Genomic DNA, 20,869 nt, shown 5'->3' with positions numbered 1-20,869 from the left:
AAGCTGCCTCTGAATTTCAAAATATTTCTTTTGCTCATTAGGTAATCCTCCTCTGAAAGGTGATTTTATGTAATACAAAATTAAAATTAATACATAATATTCATTAATATGCTAAGTATCTTTCTAAGAAACAGGTAGACTTTCTAAGAATGCAAAAGAGAACGTCATATAGGCAGTTGATATCTGAGCAGACATTCGTGAAAATTCCCATTAATGTATTTATATGAGTTGAAAGGCGATAAAGAATTGTGGTCTGAAACACAGACTTCAGGGTCCACCTTGGGCTCTGGGTCCCAGAGCAAATGGTTTAACTTTGTAAGTCTCCAATGTGTAACCCCCAATAGAGTGTTGAGAGGATTTAAGCAGGTAATGCATGTAAAGCACTTGGCACTTTGCCTGCACCCAGTAAGCGTTGGAATAGTAGGAGCTATTATTTTGTAATGTTGTGTTCTTCTGAAAGACCAGTGGCGGGAAGTAGAGAAGAAAACACTTGAAATGTAATATTCTTTGTATGTTTGAGACCACTGTGAAGGGGACTCATGATGCTAAAACAGTATGTAGGCACTATTGCAATTTCCAGGGAGGTTCAGATATACAAATTGACCATGAAGATGTTGCATATGAAAATAATTATTTCTGGAAACACCCTTGTAACATGTTCTACATAAACACCATTCGGATTCTCTGTCCCCAGGCACGGCAGGCGGAACTGTGCCCACATCAGTGCTGTCCTATTCAGATTACATATCCAGGCCCGAGGACCACACCAGTGTCATCCGCTTTGACAAAGATGAGCGCGAGAAAATGTGTCGCATAGTTGTTATTGATGACTCCTTGTATGAAGAGGAGGAAACATTCCATGTCCTTCTGAGCATGCCCATGGGTGGGAGGATTGGATCAGAGTTCCCAGGGGCTCAGGTTAAGATCATCCCTGACAAAGACGATGGTAAGTACTAATTTAATTGAAAGTTATTCCTCCTACCAGGCAGACCAACATCAGGCACAAACTATGACAGACAAATGAGAGTGTAAAAAAATTACAGCATGCGTGTTTTTTTATGTTGGGTTTTATAGTGTGATTAAGTTTCAAAGTTGGCTGCATCAATTTGTCTTTCTTGATTTAATATTTTTAAAAGGCAAAAGTAACACTTACGTGTTTTTTTCTCTGTACAGTTTTCTTTTACAATGCCATTTACCATTAAATGATTAAACTTTTCCAATTTCATGAGGAAGAATCGAAGCAATTGTAATCAATTTATTTCCTTTCTGTTTGTTTTGTCTTGCTTTTAAAAGCTTATATTTGCAGTGTTAATCTCAGTATTTGAACTTGTTTAACAAAGAAACCCATCCGACAGGACTGTTAAATAACTAGAAAGATAATAAATGTATGGAAAATGAAATCCAACAGGCAGCTCCCTGCCGCAAAGAGGAGGAGGGTTTATCCTAGACCACTCTTCTTGAGGGAAACTCATTTACCATGAAATAATCCCGCTTTTGGAATAGAAAAAGGAGCAGAAGGGTCTTAATCTTCCCAGCTCAAGAAATTGTTTGTGCCTGATAGGGCACCTGGCTGGCTCAGTTGGAACAACATGTGACTCTTGATCTTGGGGTTGTGAGTTAGAGCCCCATATTGGGTGTAGAGATTACTTAAAAATATAAAACCTTAAAAAAAGAAAAAAAAGAAATAGCTTATGCCTTGAGAAAAGAGAAGAATAAATGCAAAAGTACAAAAGACAACAGACAACAGAAAACACTCTGTTTGTTTCATCTGGCTAATCTTTATCCTTACCGTTTGCCTGACTTTCAAAGCCAGAAAGTCTCTTCAAGTAAGAGAGTTAGTTTCCTTCAGCCAAGTAGAATCTCCCACATCCGTTATGTACTCCCGAACGTAGTATAGCTGACCGTAACTGCTATCACTTGACAAGAGGTCTTTCTGTTTCGCTGTTGAAAGTCATCTTAATACATCTATCATATACTTCTCTGCACAAATATCATTAAGAGAAATATGGAAATAAAAATGTCTTTTCCCTTTTTCCATGAATCAAAATGTCTCTAGGGTACGTATTTGCTACTTTAAGCCATTAATCTTCCTGCATTAGGGCAAAGCACTTTGGTTTGGAATCTTTGTTTTTTATTGAATCACTCAACTTCCACTGATGTCCTACTTTGAGCATGACATAGTGATTGACTGGACAGGAAAGTCTGAAGAATAATGTTTGGGCTTCTAGCTAGGGCAGTTGAGTTAACAGTGGTCCAGTTCACCAAGCTAGGGAGAACAGGAAAAGGATGGGTTTAGGGATGAAACAATGATTTCATTTAGAACATGTTAGTTTGAAGAGCCTGCAGGGTTTCAAAGTGCTGGACATGGAGTAGGAGAATGGAGATATGGGTCTGGAGATTAGGACGGACATAGTTGTACACTAGAGACGTTGTTGCTTGTTATCTCTGTTGATAATAATAAAATCATGGGAGAATATATAATTGCTTTAGAAGACATGCAAAAGTAGCCCTCATATGATTTATAATATGGGCATATTCTATTCAATTCTCTTATTTTAAAGAACAGAGTGCATTCCATGAATGCTAAGGATACAATACGAAATGATGAAGAGGAAGGTAGTCATTATAAGGGTATGAAATCCCAGTAAAGAAAGTGCTGGGAAGAATCTAAGAATCAAACACATTTCCGTGTCTAACTGCTGTAAAGCATTATAAATTGGTATTATCTCTCATGCAACAAGCTAGGTCATTACCTTAATTTTTCTTGCTTGTCCAAAATTTTTAACAAGTCTATTCGAGGGATTTTTTTTCAACATGTAAATATTTCACTTATTTTTTTTAAATGATATGAAAGAGAAACCCAAAGCTTATGTAAGAGGAGTTTGCTTTGTGATCATCTTTGTTGGAATACTTCATATCTTACTAGCTGTCTGGTCAGATTTTATTCATGTCTCTAACTCTCCATCAGTAAAATGGGGATACTAATTTTACCTATACTTTTTTCATTTTAGAAGTTGACATCTTATAAGTGTGTTTTGCCTGTCACATACATAGTTTATAAATGAAAACAATACTGCTAGCCATAAAGAACTTTCATCATGGAGAGAGAAAAGAATGCTGGTTTAATGGGGAGAAAGTCAAATTTCATGCATGCGCAGTAATACCAATACAAACAGTTGTCTCTTCTGAACACTTATCATGTACCAAGAACTTTACATGAATTATCCAGTTAAATCTCAAAACCACTCCAGGAATAGATAGGTCTCCTCCCCTTGGCCGATGGAAAAACTGGACTCAGGCTAAGAAAATTGCTTAGGACCACACAGATGTAAAGTGTTGGATATATGTCTTAAATTTAGGTCTATTTCACTCAGATTTGATGTGCTTCATCACTAGGCTATAATGAATCCTGAAACTCATCAAGGGGATTAAAATATAAGTAACACCTAATGACATAACTGAAGGGAGGCAATTGTCATAGAATCTAGAAAAGAATAAATATAGGTCCACACTGGTAGGGAGGGGAAACGTATTGTTTCTGAGGAAAGCCAATCTTTCAATCACTAAAAGTTATGTAATTGGAGTAGGGAAAATGTTCAAGGCTGTTACATATCTGGATGAAATATTCCTCCTGACTTTCCAACACTCTTTGCTCTGATTGTGTATCTGTTTCTGTGATAATGGGTACACTAGATGACAAATCATCCAACCATTCCCTGACTAATAAGAAATAAATTCTTTGTAACTTTGTAACTCAGAGCAATCGGAATTTTAAAAAGTGAATTGATTCTCCAAAGCTAGATTATTCCTCAATGAAGCGAAGAGATGTTGTTTCTGTGCCTGCATAGGAGAAGATCAAGACCTGGACCACAAGTGACTCTTTTCAGGTCCCAGTATCAGAAGATCTCACCCAGGACCAAGGGTTTTCTCTGTGCACACTCTCAGTGATATGAGAGTAGAACAGGGGCTCAAAGTGCAGAAACAACCTGGCCAAATCTGTATTGAATCTTTAAGAAACAGCTGAAGCCTTCATTGTGTTTGGAAGAGACTTTCACATGAGCTACACACTGACATAAGAATAATGCTGTCATTTTGTGCGGCTTTAAACGTCCTCCATCACTGTCCTCAGTCCTCAGTACTTCAGTAACGGTTATGGCCTCTGTTCATTGGGAAGAGTATTAAGTCGGGGCTAACAGTATTTCACTAATCTTCGCTGTCCGTCTGTGGAAGTTAATTAAGGAACATTCAAACTGAATCCATTTTCTGCTTTTGTGCAACAACACACAGGGGTTTTAGCTAAAGTGGCTGGCTTCCTCAACCACCCTGGACAAATTACCATTCTAGATATGAGCTGCTGGGACACGTAAAAGGCAGCGTGGTGAGCCCTATGGTAAATGTAACTCAATTGAGTGCCATTCAGAAGCTTACTGACATCGGAAAAGCTTTCTCAACTGCAGGACTGCTTTAGAGAAGAAAAACATTTCTAATACTAGAAAAATACATTGTGGTATGGTGTGTGGGTGAAATATGTTTTGTTCATTTGTGCTGAACTGAAAGACCTGGTCACCATCTTTTTTCTTCTTTAATACCATTACTTGCATTAGGGTAAGCTCCAATTAAGCAAAGGCATGCCAGTCTTTGGAAGGAACGGCCAAATTCAATTAAAGTAACAGCTTAACAAAAAACAAAATTACATTCTGATTTAGTGTGATTGAGTTAGAATGATATTAAAAATCAAGGTATGGGAAAATGAGTCTCTAGCTGCTTAGAATATTAATTCATTGCAGCCATTAGTAGACTATTTAAAATAGTTGGTGAGGCTAACTAAGGATTGGGTGAATGCCAATGGATGTTCAGTGAGTGAAAGGTATTATCAGAGTGCACTGGATGATAAAGATTATACCAGGTTTTCCGCATGGCTAGGATTCTAGATATAATGATGTAGATATTCTACACTTGGAAAACAACAATAACATAAAACAATATATGAAATATCCTGCCGTCTAAAAAAAAATTGAATCACACATACCATACACACACAGAGCAAATATTTGTTGTGCATTTACAAAGTGTAATAGGCGGAGGCTACAGAGACATTTAAGACATAGGCCAGAATCTCACAACGTGTACAGTCTGTTTGGGAGAAAAAAAAACTAAGTGCATAGAAGGTTAAATGAGAATCATTCATTTCAATCATAATTTGAGACAGTAAAAGGGAGACTAAGAAGGCAGAGTGGGATTAAAAGCAATTGCATGATCACTTTGTGAGTCAGAGGAGGAAAAGAGGAGAGCTTCACAGGCAGCAAGGATTCAGGTAGATGGAGAACAGAGCAAAGTATTCCAAGATTACATGAGTGAACACTTGAGGGAGGGCAGAGCTCTGGGAGCAGTGGACAATCTAGTTGGGCCAGGTTGCCTTTCTGAGAAAGGTTGAGTGCTCAAGTCCTTGAGTTAACTCTTGGCCCCGGGCTGTAGATACACTTTGCTATTCTCTAGTCAAGGAGTCTTGACCAATCCACTTTTCTTCTCGGGTCTGTTTTCCTCATTTGAAACATGAGCATATTATCACCTGAATTTCTTACCTTTCACAATTTTTGTGAGGACCGAACATGATCTGCATGGAAGCACTTTAAAAACCTAGCTAAAGAAAAGAAAGGTGGGCATCATGAACAGTAGAGTCTGAGAAAGAGATTAAAGCATACCGTGGGTGCCATTGAATGCAATAAGGAGTTCCGAATTTATTGGGTAGGGAGCACCCGGAAGTGTTTGAACAAGAGAGTGCAATAATCAGAGCTGTATTGGGAGGTTATTAATTAGATAGCCGTGGAAGTGAACAGGATTGGAACCAAAAGTGTAGAGTGAGACAGTGAGACTGGCAAGGAAACAACCTATTGCTAAAAATACCTGCTATGACTTGGACTTCTTCCTAGAAACATCGCCAAAGGCAAGGGAAGCAAGGGCAAAAATGAACTATTGGGACTTCATCAAGATAAAAAGCTTTTGCAAAGCAAAGGAAACAGTCAACAAAACCAAAAGACAACTGACAGAATGGGAGAAGATATTTGCAAATGACATATCAGATAAAGGGCTAGTATCCAAAATCTATAAAGAACTCATCAAACTCAACACCAAAAGAACAAAGAATCCAATCAAGAAATGGGCAGAAGACATGAACAGACATTTTTCCAAAGAAGACATCCAAACGGCCAACAGACACATGAAAAAGTGTTCAATATCGCTCGGCATCAGGGAAATCCAAATCAAAACCTCAATGAGATACCACCTCACACCAGTCAGAATGGCTAAAATTAACAAGTCAGGAAATGACAGATGTTGGCGGGGATGCGGAGAAAGGGGAACCCTCCTACACTGTTGGTGGGAATGCAAGCTGGTGCAGCCACTCTGGAAAACAGTATGGAGGTTCCTCAAAAAGTTGAAAATAGAGCTACCATATGATCCAGCAATTGCACTACTGGGTATTTACCCCAAAGATACAAAAGTAGGGACCCGAAAGGCTACGTGCACCCTGATGTTTATAGCAGCAATGTCCACAATAGCCAAACTGTGGAAAGAGCCAAGATGTCCATCAACAGATGAATGGATAAAGAAGAGGTGGTATATATATACAATGGAATATTATGCAGCCATCAAAAGGAATAAGATCTTGCCATTTGCAACGACGTGGATGGAACTGGAGGGTATTATGCTGAGCGAAATAAGTCAAACAGAGAAAGACATGTATCATATGACCTCACTGATATGAGGAATTCTTAATCTCAGGAAACAAACTGAGGGTTGCTGGAGTGGGGGGTGGGGTGGGAGGGATGGGGTGACTGGGTGATGGACACTGGGGAGGGTATGTGTTCTGGTAAGCGCTGTGAATTGTGCAAGACTGTTGAATCTCAGATCTGGACCTCTGAAACAAATAATGCAATATATGTTAAGAAAGAAAAAAAGAAGAAGAAGAATGTAGCAGGAGGGGAAGAATGAAGGGGGGGAAATCGGAGGGGGAGAAGAACCATGAGAGACAATGGACTCTGAAAAACAAACTGAGGGTTCTAGAGGGGAGGGGGTTGGGAGGATGGGTTAGCCTGGTGATGGGTATTGAGGAGGGCACGTTCTGCATGGAGCACTGGGTGTTATGCACAAACAATGAATCATGGAACACTATATCTAAAACTAATGATGTAATGTATGGGGATTAACATAACAATAAAAAAATTAAAAAAAAAAACAAACCTGCTATGACTTGGATCTCATGCAGGTAAGAGGGAGGAGGGGAATTTAAAAAATATGTTTCTAAAAAACCTGCTTGACAGGTTCAAAGAAGGGAGGTACCATTCATTATGGGAGGCGAGGAAACCAGCCAAGGGAAAGGAGATTGGAAGAAGGTGAGAAATTCTATGTAAACACACCAAGTTCAAGTTAGCTATGGCTTCACGCCAGTGAAACTGGGCAATAGGCCCCCATAAATATGGAACTGACTAAGCTGGAGTTACATACACAGTTGCACACCTGATGGTGACAATTGAAATCAGTAGGATTCACGAGAAAGAGAGGAGAAGGTAAAAGGGTAAATCACTATGCAGTGCAATTTCACATATATTTCAGTAAGTTAAGTGTGTAAAGTAGAATAGTTAAAGGTTACTAGAATATATATCTACTAAATATTAATATACAGACTTAGGGGCTGTTAGTTGCAAATAAATCATTAAGTATCACTTGTTACATAGCAAGAAAATTGTGGGAATGTGCAAAACAAAGCACATTATTGGAGTTGCCAAACAATAAGTACACTTTTAGGCCATTTAAACTGGTTTTAAATGTTGCCTCTTTTTAAAATAACTTAACATCGGGGCATCTGGGTGGCTCAATTTGGTTACGCGTCCGACTCTTGGTTTCAGCTTAGGTCATGATCACAGGGTTGTGAGATCGAGCCCTGTGTCTGGCTCCACATTCACAGGGAGTCTGCTTGAAGATTCTCTCTTTCTGCCCCTCCTCCCCTCTAAAATAAATAAATCAATCTTTAAAAAAAATAAAATAACTAACAGTAAAATAGTGTGGTTTAGTTCCCTCATCTTATACAACTTCTCAGTTAAATTTAAGCCATTTTATGGTAAAAAGTTACTTCGTACTATTTTTTGAAATTATAATGGTTTCAGGAGGGGGGGGTGCAAAATTAGAGGCTTAATTCATTATTAACAAACTCATGAGTGGGAGAGGGTAAGAAAAAGAACATTTGTGAGTGTGAATGAGTGGGTCAGTCACTAAATCTGAGTAGGAGGGTCCAGAGAAGTGAGACTTCCCAGGTTTGACCTTTGAGAGGACCCCCATTCCCGGTCCTGTCTGCCTAATTGTCAAGCTGGCTGGCCCCAGCGCCCAGCAGGCCAGCTGTAAACAGGGAGCCACTCCACAGTAGGCTGAGGTGCAGGGGCATGTATTAACATAAGGCAAATGAGCTCGAGTCCGAAGGGAGTTCATTAACAATAGGAGTGCATTGGACTCAACCGGTTACGGTCAGGAGCTCGAAAGGACCTTGCCGCTCCGCTGCTGTGAACTCCCTTGGCCTCCTGAAAACTGTTGACACGGTGCACTGCTCGCCGCAGGAAAGGCATGGAGAGCTTTGTTCCACTCTGCGCACGCACACTTGGCAAGCAGCCACTTGAATCTCTCCTGCTAGACGCATGAAAGCATTCACCGCCGCCACCAGAAGGACAGAGGCACCAGAGCTCTTTAGGAGACCAGCTAACAATTTCGTATAATTTACACTGAAGAATGACCTTGTGGCCCCCAAGAAAGTGAGCACAGGGAACCGGGGCCAGGACACAGGGCCAGTCGACCCAGAAATAAACTCTCACATTCATGGGGTGTAAATTTGCAGGCACGTCGTTGGCTAGGGTGGTTCTAAGACATTAAGCTTGTGATGCCGAGTAGGACCATACTGTTCACAAGATGAAATTAACTCATGTCTTTCTTTCTTAGGGCTTCATAGATATCAAATATGTCATAAAATAATAATCACTGACACGAGCATCTTCTTCGGTGTGCTAAGCCTTTTGCTTGAATTATGTCGTTTCACACAAGGACACACAAACTACAGGCAAAGTGTTATGATGCCTCAGTGTCCTCATTTGTGAGTGGTTAGGTAACTTGTTCAGGGTCACATAGCTGGTAAGCATTGAGCTAGGGGGACCAGAGGGACCATGGCACTAACCACTAGGCTGGCTTCTGATTGATTCTACGCTGTTCTACTCAAAGATAGTAGGAGGTATCCTGATAGAGAACATGACAAGATGAAACAAGCTATATACTTTTATATGCATATAGCACCCGAGGATCCTAGAATAATTAAAATGCTGACAGTTACAGGCTTTAGGCGTGAACTCTGTACATAAATTATTCAGGTTCACCTTTTACCAATTTGAATTCCGAGGATCATTAGGAAAGCATAGTAGTACCTTCTGCTACTTCAACTGGACGAGGAGCAGCATTGATTTCTCCCCATCATTTAGCAATCTGCCCACTTCCGGAAGGATCGGGTTTGGGCTCTCTTGTAAAATCCTTATGGGTGAATGCTGTCTCGTGTTTGTTTTGTCTTGTTCATGGTAACACTAAATGCCTGACTCTCATCTCTTCCACACAGGAGAGTGGGTGCTGGCCATGTAATACCATCTTGTAGACATCAAAGGATATGCATTGCTGATTTATTATCACTAAAACCCTGGAAGTAGGTCACTAAACCTTTGTAGAAACCTCGAGATCTCAGTCACAGACCAATTCCATTTTAGTGCTAAAAATCACATAAATCTGAGAAGTGACTTCTCACATACTAGACTTACAGATTTTTGTGAGGTTAAAATTATTAAAAGAGGTATTACAGTAAAACAATAAAAACATAAGAGGCTGAGTAATTAGAAAAGATCTCTTAATAAATGCAATTGTTAGCATCAGAAATTGCGAATTATTCTCCAGAAACAGAGGTCTAGTGCCTCCTCTTGTTGAAGTCATAACACACAAAGAAAATGCCGATAAGCCCAAAGCTACAACTTGGCTGAAGGCAGAACTTCAAAGCTGTGACCTGCACGTCCCATGATGTAAAGAGAGGCCAGAGTCTGTGAAATACAGTGAACTTACACAGGCATGATGATTCATTCACTAAGTCCAGACAAGACGTATGTACCTGTGGTCTGTTGTGGAAAACATGCTCTTCATAAATTCCATTATTAAATGGACAACAGCGTCTCCTTTTACGGCATTAGAAGGAAAAAGTAAGGAAAAAAATTTGGAATATATGTACTACTTTCTGACACTGTTGATCTAGTGGTTCGTTGGTCAGTGTAGAAATGTGACTCTTATTCGTTTGCTTCTTTATAAACCCTGCCAGCACCCAGAAGCAGTTCTCCTGGAATTAGGGCTCCCTACTGGGTGGCCAGGTCCTCTGTGCACCTTCCTTTCTCTCTATGGATACATGTTACCTTTCACAGGATTCATATGGGTTTTATGAATTCCCTAAGCAGCAGGTCTTCGTTCTGTCTTACTGAAGCAGACATTTGGATATTTTTTCTCCCATTATTCCTATAAATCCTATACATACCTTTCTTGTAATTGGCCTTAAATCTTCCTTTAAATGCTATAGAGAACCTTATTACTGACCTAGAGAGATACAAAATTGCCCGGTAAAGAATATGGGTAATATCATTTGATAAAACTAGTGACCTATATCATTATTATATTAAATAATCACAATAATAATCTATATTGGGAATCTAAAATGTGGTAAAACTAAAAATACCTCTTTTCTTTAGGCCATTTGAAGCACTTAAAATTTGTCCTGTCCTCACTTCACATATTTATTACACCTTACTAAGCGCTGGGCACTCTCCAAAGCACTGAGGACACAGCAGTGAACAAGATGGGCCCAATCTACAGGAGCAAACAGATTCAACATGGCGAACAATAAGACCAGGCTCCCCATGTAATGGGAGTTTTCAAAAGAGCATCCAGTGTGGCCTCGGTTCCGGAAAGGCCAGGTCTCCTCCACACAAAGAACTGCGAAGACTGAGTCATGCGAGTTGGCAGCTCACAAACTGATGTGCATTGTCACATGTCCCCTTAAGCTGTGACAGTCTCTCAATTGTGAAGACAACTGCACAGTTTGGAATGAGGCAAGTCACAGTCCAGATCGGCAGTTGCTGAGTTTAAACAAAGTGCTATGAAAAGAAATTAAATGGTTGGTAGAGCTTTATTAGCTAGTACTTTTTTTAAAAAGTCGGAATAGTCAGAATATAGGCATTGTGAGAGAAAAAGAGCTCTCTTTTTACACCTACCCGGGCTGCAATATATCTCAGCTTCAGTTTCCCTGAGGGTGTTTCACAAACAGTCTGTGTCACACTCCCAGGAAGTACACCACAACGCCAAAGCTCTGTGCTCAAAATGCCAACAAGAAGCTCATTCTTTTCTCCTTCTCCTCCTCCTCCTCCTTCATCTTCATCTTCTAGAATCACACCTATTTAGAGGGATGATTTTCAAGACCATACTCATTGCCAGGGAAAGCTTGAAAAAGCCAAAGCCAGAGGGTTCTTCACATTCTCACTGCTGCAAGGGGGTATCCTATACATATAAGGTACGATTATAAATAGTATAGGTGTTCGCTTTACACCTTGCAGGCCGAGGGTGCATGGTGTATAGCTCAGTGAACTGGTGAAATGCTGTCTACACTATGCATCAGGGTTGAAAGAGACAGAATTTTAAACCCACTTTCCAGAGGATCTCTGTCTTCCTACCAAATCTAACTAGCGTGTTTTAACTGACACTGGTCCAGAATGCATCCTTTGAAGTTCTTTAAAATGTCAGTATGTCTAAATACCCAGTGTTACTGGATCCAGTTCAGTGTACTGAGGGGACAAATAAACTACCAGCAGGAGAAGATGTTTGATTAATTCTCTGAGGAGAGCTTCATTACTTTGTTCAAAACACTGCATCCCTTGACATTTCTGTGAATAGGGAAACTCCATCAAACCCTTGTGTTATAATTATGGAAAACCCAATAATTTACTTATGTATGGATCTTCTTTTTCTTTTTAATCAGTAAAGGGGAAGTATGTTACCGTGGGTCTAGTGACTTAACTTCTGAAAGAAATCAAAGCAAATTTGGAAAACACAAACAAAAGAGAGTAGGGCAGGTGGTTCTTGCTCTAACCTGGCTTTTCTCCTGTATTCCTAATCTTGGTAAGCAATTCTACCAGTGCTAGACCCCTTTCTCTCACTTCCCACCCCAAATCCCTAATTCTGCCTCTTTTATACCTTTTTTTTTTTAATGAGAACCCCTTTTTTTTTTTTTTTTTTTTAATGATTTTGTTTATTTATTTGACAGAGAGAGACACAGCGAGAGAGGGAACACAAGCAGGAGGAGTGGGAGAGGGAGAAGCAGGCTTCCCGCTGAGCAGGGAGCCCGATGTGGGGCTCGATCCCAGAACTCTGGGATCATGACCTGAGCCGAAGGCAGACGCTTAACGACTGAGCCACCCAGGCGCCCCAATACCTCTTTTTTTTTAAGATTTTATTTATTTATTTGACACAGAGAGAAACAGCGAGAGAGGGAACACAAGCAGGGGGAGAGGGAGAGGGAGAAGCAGGCTTCCCGCTGAGCAGGGAGCCCAATGCGGGGCTCGATCCCAGGACCCTGGGATCATGACCTGAGCCGAAGGCAGATGCTTAATGACTGAGCCACCCAGGCTCTCCTGCCTCTTTTATATCTTTGAATACCATATCCTTACTCTCTTTGCCGTCGGAACTGCCACCACCTCTTCCAGCCAGCTTCATACTTTGCCCAGATCCCTGCAGTTGCTGTTAACTAGTCTCCCTGCTTCCAGTTTGCCTACCCCCAGCCTATCCATCCTCCACACCCCTAAACACTCATTTTATCACGGCCTTCCACTTCTTAAAACTGAGCACACCTTGGGGCGCCAGTGGCTCAGTCGGTTATGCATCTGACTCTTGATTTCTGTTCACGTCATGATCTCACGGTCGTGAGATGGAGCCCCACACCCAGCGCAGAGCCTTCTTAAGATTCTCTCCCCTTCTCGCTCTGCTCTCTCCCCCACTCATGCGCATGCACAGGCTCGCTCTCTCTCAAAAAAAAAAAAACCAAAACACAACTGACTATACCTCTCACATGACAACTTCTAGGCCCCTTAGCTTGGCACGCAAGATCCTGTGTGACCTGGCCATTTCTTTCTGTTTTTCTTCTTCCCCCACCTCCTCACCCTGGGCAGCGTTCCAAACATGCCAAATGCTCTGCAGTCCCCAGATGTGTGAAGCTCTATGTTGCTGCTTCTGCTGGGGACATCCTCCCACTCCACCTCCTCATGCTCTCCTGTCTAACTCACATCAGTGCCGCAAAATCCAGCTGCTAATAAGATTAATGATTTACAGGCACCACGTGGCACTTACTATGCGCAGGTAATGTGCTGAGCACTTAATGGCCATTTTCTTATTTTGTCCTTTAAAAGGAAACACCCACAATTAAGGAACAAGGGAGAGATGAGAGAATAACCAGAGGAGAGTGGTATTATAGAAGGAAAAGGATAAAGAGATTCAGGAAGACAGGTATGGTCCACAGCGTTACATTCTGTGGAGAGAAAAAAGAACACAGGTTCGCAGTATGCAGTTGGATTTAGCAAAGAATAGGGCACCAGCCAACTTGGAGAGAGGATTTCCAGATGCTTTGGAAGATGAACCCAATGACCAATAAGTTTCGATGTTAATGGGAGCTGAAAACGTTAAAGATATGGATAGTCTTTTAAAGTTGTTATTCAAGGGAAAGGAAGAAAGGAAAAACTTTCAGATCAAATAGTGATGCTTGTGGCTGTGAACGAAGGTGTGGTAGTATTGAGGGAAAGATTATTTATGATAATCTTAAATTGGGAAGAATGAACAAGGAGATAGATACAATTCGTAACATCAATAATTAGCAAGATCACGTAGCCCAGTTCAAGCAATTAGAATTGCTTCATGTGTGGGGACTGTGTGCCTGGGAAGCCGTACTGCCCGGGGTCTCATCCTGGCTCTGTCTTAGGAGATATATCACCTGTCAAGACCCAGTTTCTGGGGCGCCTAGGTGGCTCAGTCGTTAAGCATCTGCCTTCGGCTCAGGGCATGATCCCAGGGTCCTGGGATCGAGCCCCGCATCAGGCTCCCTGCTCCGCAGGAAGCCTGCTTCTCCCTCTCCCACTCCCCCTGCTTGTGTTCCTGCTCTCACTATCTCTCTCTCTGTCAAATAAATAAATAAAATCTTAAAAAAAAAAAAGACCCAGTTTCCTCATGATAACACCTATCTTATAAGGCTGTCATGAAGAATAAATAAGTTAATGTATGTAAAGTACTTAGAACACCAGTATGTTTAGTTAGCATTATTATTATTGTCAAGACAACAGTGCAATAGGTATTTACTTTCTGTTTCAACTACTGGACCAGGAACTCTTCAAAGACAAGGGCTGTGTGTCCATCGGGATGGCCAGCGTGGATCATGGTGCTTAGCCCATAATAGATGTTCAATACATATGTGATGAATAAATGGATGAATGCCTGGAGATAGCAGGCTGACCAGGGCTACTTACTATTTTTTTCTAATATGAAAAAAAGGCAAAACAGAGTAGAGCTCTGTTTATCAAAAAAAAAAAAAAAATACATTTCATGTGTTTACAAAATGCTAAAACAAGAACAAAATGTGTACATTTTAAGAACAAAATGGGTACCTTTTAGCTCACTTGAATTTTTGAGGTCCTTCTCTGACAACCAATGTCAGTCTCCCACCGAAGGGCTGAAAAGAGGCATTGCCGTTGCCTCCCCGGACAACTCTGTCCGCTCCAGTTTCTGTTCAGCTCTTAGATTATAGATGCTCAGCAGCTTCTTAGTGACACTATATTTATCTGAACGCTAACGGTCTTGAATTGGCTTTTAAGTTTCCCTATATAAGCCATTTATTTAGCTGCCCAATTCCATTACTGACCTCCTCTCTGAGCTACCCTTGAACCCCTAAGATCACACGTCTCAGCCACAACTGTTCCTGAATCCCAACTCAAGATGTATGGAAACACACCCTAGGAAGTGATATGGCTTTATTTTATTTTATTTTTGAGAGAGAGTGTGTGTGCACAAGCAGGGGGAGGGGCAGAGGGAGAGGGAAAGAGAGAATCCTAAGCAGACTCACCACTGAGCACGTAGCCCGACACAGGGCTCAGTCTCATCACCTGAGATCATGACCTGAGCCGAAATCAAGAGTCGGACGCTCAACCAACTGAGCCACCCAGGCGCCCCTGTGGCTTTATTTTTTAATTTTACTTCTTTAAAAAATTAGTTTTTGATTCTCTATAAATTAAAACAGAGCACAAGTTTGAATGATTAAACAAGGTGCTATCTTAGGAGGTCCTGTATGTTACTGAGTACATGTTATCTGAATGTAAGAAGTCACACGAAAAATCATAATGTCTACATTTTTATCATCTTGGTTTAGGGTTTATCCTTAGTTTGCAAACCATTTCTGAGACAAGAGTGGTCTTCTAAGTATTTTTGCTTGAGGGGAAGCAACTATTTTCTCTTCAATAAAGAATGCAGGAAGTGAGCACGAACAGGTTGCGTGAATGTTAAATGAGAGAAAGCGCTGCCAACTAGTATCATATTGACAAGGAAAACACCAGTCTCCAAGAAGGGCAAGAAGAATGTGCACAGACCTGAAAGCTTGGTGATTCGACTTCACACAGACCCACCTGGATTACCCCCATATTGTAGACCAGAAAGCCAAGAACCAAAGAGGCTGACTTTGCCAATGTCAGGCATTTCAGAAGTGCCTAAAAAGAAGACTAGCACCCATGGTTTGTGGGACAGTTGGGTGCATTTTTCCCCCACCCAAACACAAAAGGATGGAAGACTCTTGGGACCCCTTTCATGTACTACACTAGAAGTGATGGAGCAAAGGCAAAGCTGCTGCTAGTGTGCAGCACTCACAAGGAGGAACAAGGAAGAAGGATCCTTACAATAAAGGAGCACATTCCTCTCAGCTTGAAATGGAGTCGTTTCGGCTGTTTATTCTGGAGTCCCTTCCTTTGCCGCCTGCGGGCATGTTTCAAGTGTCAATTGTTGAGTCGTCTGTGGTCAAGATGATTTATTTTTCAAGTGTCAACCCCATGCTTTTATTCCTGAGACCGCACACAGATTGTGTTTGACATTATGTTGGTCATAATCTTTCTTCGTTCAGCTGTTGGGATTCCCACATAAATCACCCTGATGTCAGAATCTCCATTGATTCTGAAATCTTGCTTGTAAAGTTCACTTTAGTTAGTAGGAATAAAAATGTACACGTTTGCCTTCTGATTGGTGGTTTTTGGAGCAGTAACAATTTTAAAGGTATGGGGAGTTTGAGCCTAAAGTGAGACCTCATTTTCCTCCCCTCCTATGATGATATATATATATTATTTTGATGAAGAAATTTATCGTCACAACTGAAGAATAATGAGCTCTAATATTCTAGTTTTCTCTTACGTAGACTATTGTGTTCCTCTCTTGTCACTCAAGGAGACTCTTATTACACATCTTTAAAGAAAATACTCTAAAAATGTTCACCTCTCCAGGTATTTAACTGTGTTCAGAGAAAGAAGAAATAGGATTCTAGACATTCTCATGTGACTGGCAGAGGCAGACACTCAGTAAATGTGGCAATTGTTTTGTTATATTACTGTGACAGTAACTATAACATTAATTGGTGTATTCTCCCTCATAAGAGGAGCTTTGGAGCCAAAATGATTACTTTGGATAAGAAACTCTGGAAGCAGTGATTCCTCCCCGCTTATGTCTCCACACATTTTTTGATGACCCCCTGCTATGCCGGGCTGCATGCTTCTCCTTGGAGTTTACAGATGAACAATACACTTATTTTCTTCTTGGGAAGATCTAATGAGGGACACGAATGAGTGGATGAGTCGTTTGAATATAGCGCGTCAGGTGCAGTGTGAGCAGTGTTGGGGGCAGGACTGGCTTGGCAGCTGTCAACAGGGAGTAGGTTATATAGAAGAAAGGAAAGACAAATTTTGCAGGGCCTTGGGACTCAGATAATGGTTTCTTTGAAGGTGAAGTAAGAGCTCATTTCCCTCGGGAGTGTACTCATCCACAACACTGTGAAATACCACAGTAAGTCGGTAAAGATGCCAGAAACTGTTAAGAGTAAAAAAATGTCTTAAAGATTTTAACAGGAGAGGACAGACTTTTCGCTCTCTAATTAATCTCTTTTTCTTTAATAATATTTTGCATCTATGTTTAAAGGAGGTACATTATGCAGGTTAACCCTCGTTTAGTATTAGTCTTTTTATTACAAAAGTATTACATGAATACGAAAAAGAAGTACATCAGCTAAATGGGAAGAGTCTGGTTATGTCTCTCACCAAACCCACACCTCTTCCTTGAGGTCACTTGAGTGCGATGTGTGGATTTTTTATATACACACTTAGATGCACACATTTATCCAATCACTTTGATTAGAGGTAATTATTGCTATAATGAAGTGGCAACTAGCACATATTCTAGAAGCAGAGGGTCTGATTTCCTTTCATGTACTGGCTATTGATCTTAAATGTCTGGACTTGATTAGCAGTCATCATCAGTAAAGTGGAGATGGTAATAGTACCTACTTCAAAGGGTAGTCAGGAGGTTTAAATGAGATATATGTATTAGAACAGCTCAGACGCACTGAAAATAAGTATTTGTTATTCCTACATGATCATATTATACATATTACCTCATGCTATGTTTATTTCACAGAGCATCATATCATGAAAAGCTTTTTATGCCAGCACACATAAACCCTGTTTATTCTTTTTAGTGGCTACATAGTATTCCACAGTGTGGCTGTAACATCTTTTTCTATCACACAGATGCTGTAAGTAAATATCCTTTCTCACATACCTGTCATTTAGTTGTCTAATATTTATCATTACTTTCGGTTTTAGATGTAACAATATACATATGAATAGAAAGTATCTATAAAATATAATGAAAATAATGATTCACGTTTATTGAGAACTTGTGACAAGCCAAGCACTTGTACCTTTAGGTTTAATTAAATATATTATCTCTGTGAAAATTAGAGGATGCTCTCATCTGGCTTCTTAACCACAAATAACTGGGAATCTTCATCTGCCCTAAAGGAAGGATCCACAGATGTAAATACAGCATGCTCGTATATCGTTTTTGAAGAAACATATCATCCAAGAGTTTTGAGAAAGATAGCAAATGAAAGCAGAGAGAAAGATTATGGAGCAGAGCAATCGGTTGGCGAAAGCAACTACGATTGACAGCATGGATGCCCTTTACGGTTAAAAAGTTGCCCCATTGACTAAGCTGGATACCCCCTACTCATCCACTTCTTATCGCTGGCCACATTTAATTGATCGCAAAGCATTGCCACTCTATTTTTGAGACTCCTCTTGAAGCTGAATTCTCAATTTTCCCGCCTTCAGGCCCTATCTTAAACCTCACCAACGCTTCCATCCATTGTAGTTCCGTAACCCTTTTCTAGCCTCTAATCTCGCCCTTCCTCTATCACCCTGGTTCCCCTTTTTGCAAATCAAGTCCTGATTGTGTCACTTCCCCTTAAAAACGATCAATGACTGCTCATTGTCCATAGTTCTTGGCATCAAATACAAGAACACACACAGCCACCACTGATTGTAACCTCAACTTCCGCCCTCATCTTTGCGCTCTCGAGAACTCCATATACTTGAGCCACACCGCTTTTTAACCCACTGCACATGCTCAGGACTTGGCTGCTCCTAATCCTTTGGAGATGTCCTTCCTTTTCACTGCTGTCAAAACCTGCTCAGCCTGAATACAGAGCATTTTTCTTGTTGGGGATGCCATCCTGCTGTCTCCAGCACATGACAACCCACGGAGAACCTCTGCACCATAGCACCTGGTGCGGTCCCTGCGCCCCCACGCCACCCCCCGCCCCAACCATGATTCTCAGATTCCAGTGTGCAGGCTGCTCACCTGAGACAGTTTAAATTTTTTGAGATTTTAATTTTGATTTGAGGTGAGACCCCAGGAATTTACATTTTAAAAACGCCTCAGGGACTTGCAATACGGGTATGTGACCATCTTTGGGAAACCTTGCCATAAATAAAGAGTAATGTTTAGGAAATTGTAAATTGCATCCCATTGGGTTGAAAAATCCATTAGTGGGTCATGACGAGTTTTTTCTTCCCCTTCTGTTTATGCAATATATCATTTAGGATAGAAACAAAAATAAAAAGTTACGCAAAAAACCCACAGCACACTCCTAGAAGGCAGGATGCTTAACAGTATTTGTTGAATAAAGAACATTCAAGAAGACTTTCAAATGCTACTAGATGGTGGAAAATTCTGATGAGCATAACATTTAAACTTTATTTTAAACTTACATAGACCCTGGAAAAGACAAAATCAGAATTTTGGAGTGAAGCTAGATTGACAGTAAAATCTCTGATAACATTATCCTTTTGGAGAAAAACTCGCCATATATTCTCCCCTGAAATCTTGGGAAGATTCAGTCCTTAAATTATCAGCATTCTAGACATGTACTGACTTTTCTTTATGCTCTCTGAGAAAATTATAGTTGGCAAGAAAAATAAATGTCAAAACATGCCTTTAAACTGATACATACTCCTAAGCTTTCCCCTTAAATACACATTTGAACTTTATTTTCCAACAAGAATTTTGAAAATGCTTTTTAAAGCCTAGCTATGAGGTCATTCTTAAGAATGTATGTTTATGTATTTAAAGTATTTCTTGAAAGAAAAGTAGGGAAAGGCCCAGTCAAAATTATTTAAAACTAATTTTTTGAAGATGTTATTTATAGGAGAAAATTCATCATATTTCCCCCCTTGTTTTTCTTATTTACAAAATAATACATGCTACTTGAAAAAAAAGTTAAGTGTATGTATGTAATTAATGTGTTAGAAATGTGTAGCAAAGGAGGTCAAATTTCCTCATAATGCCATCCCTAGGAAATAACCAGTTAGCTTGACATATATTCTGTCCTATTTTTCTGTGCATTAACGATATAGGGCACCTGGGTGGCTCAGTCAGTTAAGCATCTGCCTTCAGCTCAGGTCATGATCCCAGGGTCCTGGGATTGAGTCCCGCATCAAGCTCCCTGCTCAGTGGGGAGTCTGCTTCTCCCTTTCCCTCTGCCCCCACCTCCCGGCTTGTGCTCTCTCTCTCTCCCTGTCTCTCAAATAAATAAATAAAATCTTAAAAAAAAAACAATATATACATACATTTTGATAAAATGAATTATCTTATGCACATTATTCTATAACTATCATGTAAAATTTTTTTTTTTACAAAAATGTAAAAAATAATACAGGATAACATGCACTCCATCTAAAACTAATGGTTACCATTTTTCATAGTTGCTTCAGATCTTTTAAAGGAATTAAACACTTTTCATGAAATGGAAGTCCTCTCTGGTATTACTCAACTACCATAGTCCCCCAAAGCTGCAATGATCATGAATTGGTTATGTGTCTATTGCAACTTGCTTTTTTTTTTTAATTAACATAGTGTTTCCAAGATCTGTTATTTTGATGCATTTAGATGAGTGTGGCTTTTTGTTTTTAATTTAGTTTAGTTTTGTTTTAGTGTGGTTGACACACAGTGTTATGTTAGTTTCAGGCATACAACTTAGTCATTACATTTAGATGAGTTTTAATTATACATTCTCTTACTCATGAACATTTGAGTTTTGTCCTTGTTTTGTAAGTATAAATAATGTTGCATTAAACATACTTGTAAATATTTCTAAGTATACACGTGCAGAACTTCTGTAGGATATTTACCA

General features: G+C 40.1%; 1 protein-coding gene across 1 annotated transcript in view; it reads left to right on the top strand.

Moving 5' to 3' along the window:
* Positions 1-20,869, top strand: part of FREM2 (FRAS1 related extracellular matrix 2) — a 163,185-nt gene that overhangs the window by 93,839 nt on the left and 48,477 nt on the right. The window contains exon 6 of the mRNA XM_032403116.1: positions 695-946. Within this exon, the coding sequence (XP_032259007.1) occupies positions 695-946 (252 nt within the window). The remainder of the gene's footprint in view (positions 1-694; positions 947-20,869) is intronic.

Source organism: Phoca vitulina, unplaced genomic scaffold (assembly GCF_004348235.1).
Source record: "Phoca vitulina isolate PV1807 unplaced genomic scaffold, GSC_HSeal_1.0 scaffold5, whole genome shotgun sequence".
NCBI lineage: Eukaryota > Metazoa > Chordata > Mammalia > Carnivora > Phocidae > Phoca > Phoca vitulina.
The sequence above is the reverse complement of the archived record's forward strand: the minus strand, read 5'-3'. Positions and strand labels throughout refer to the sequence as shown.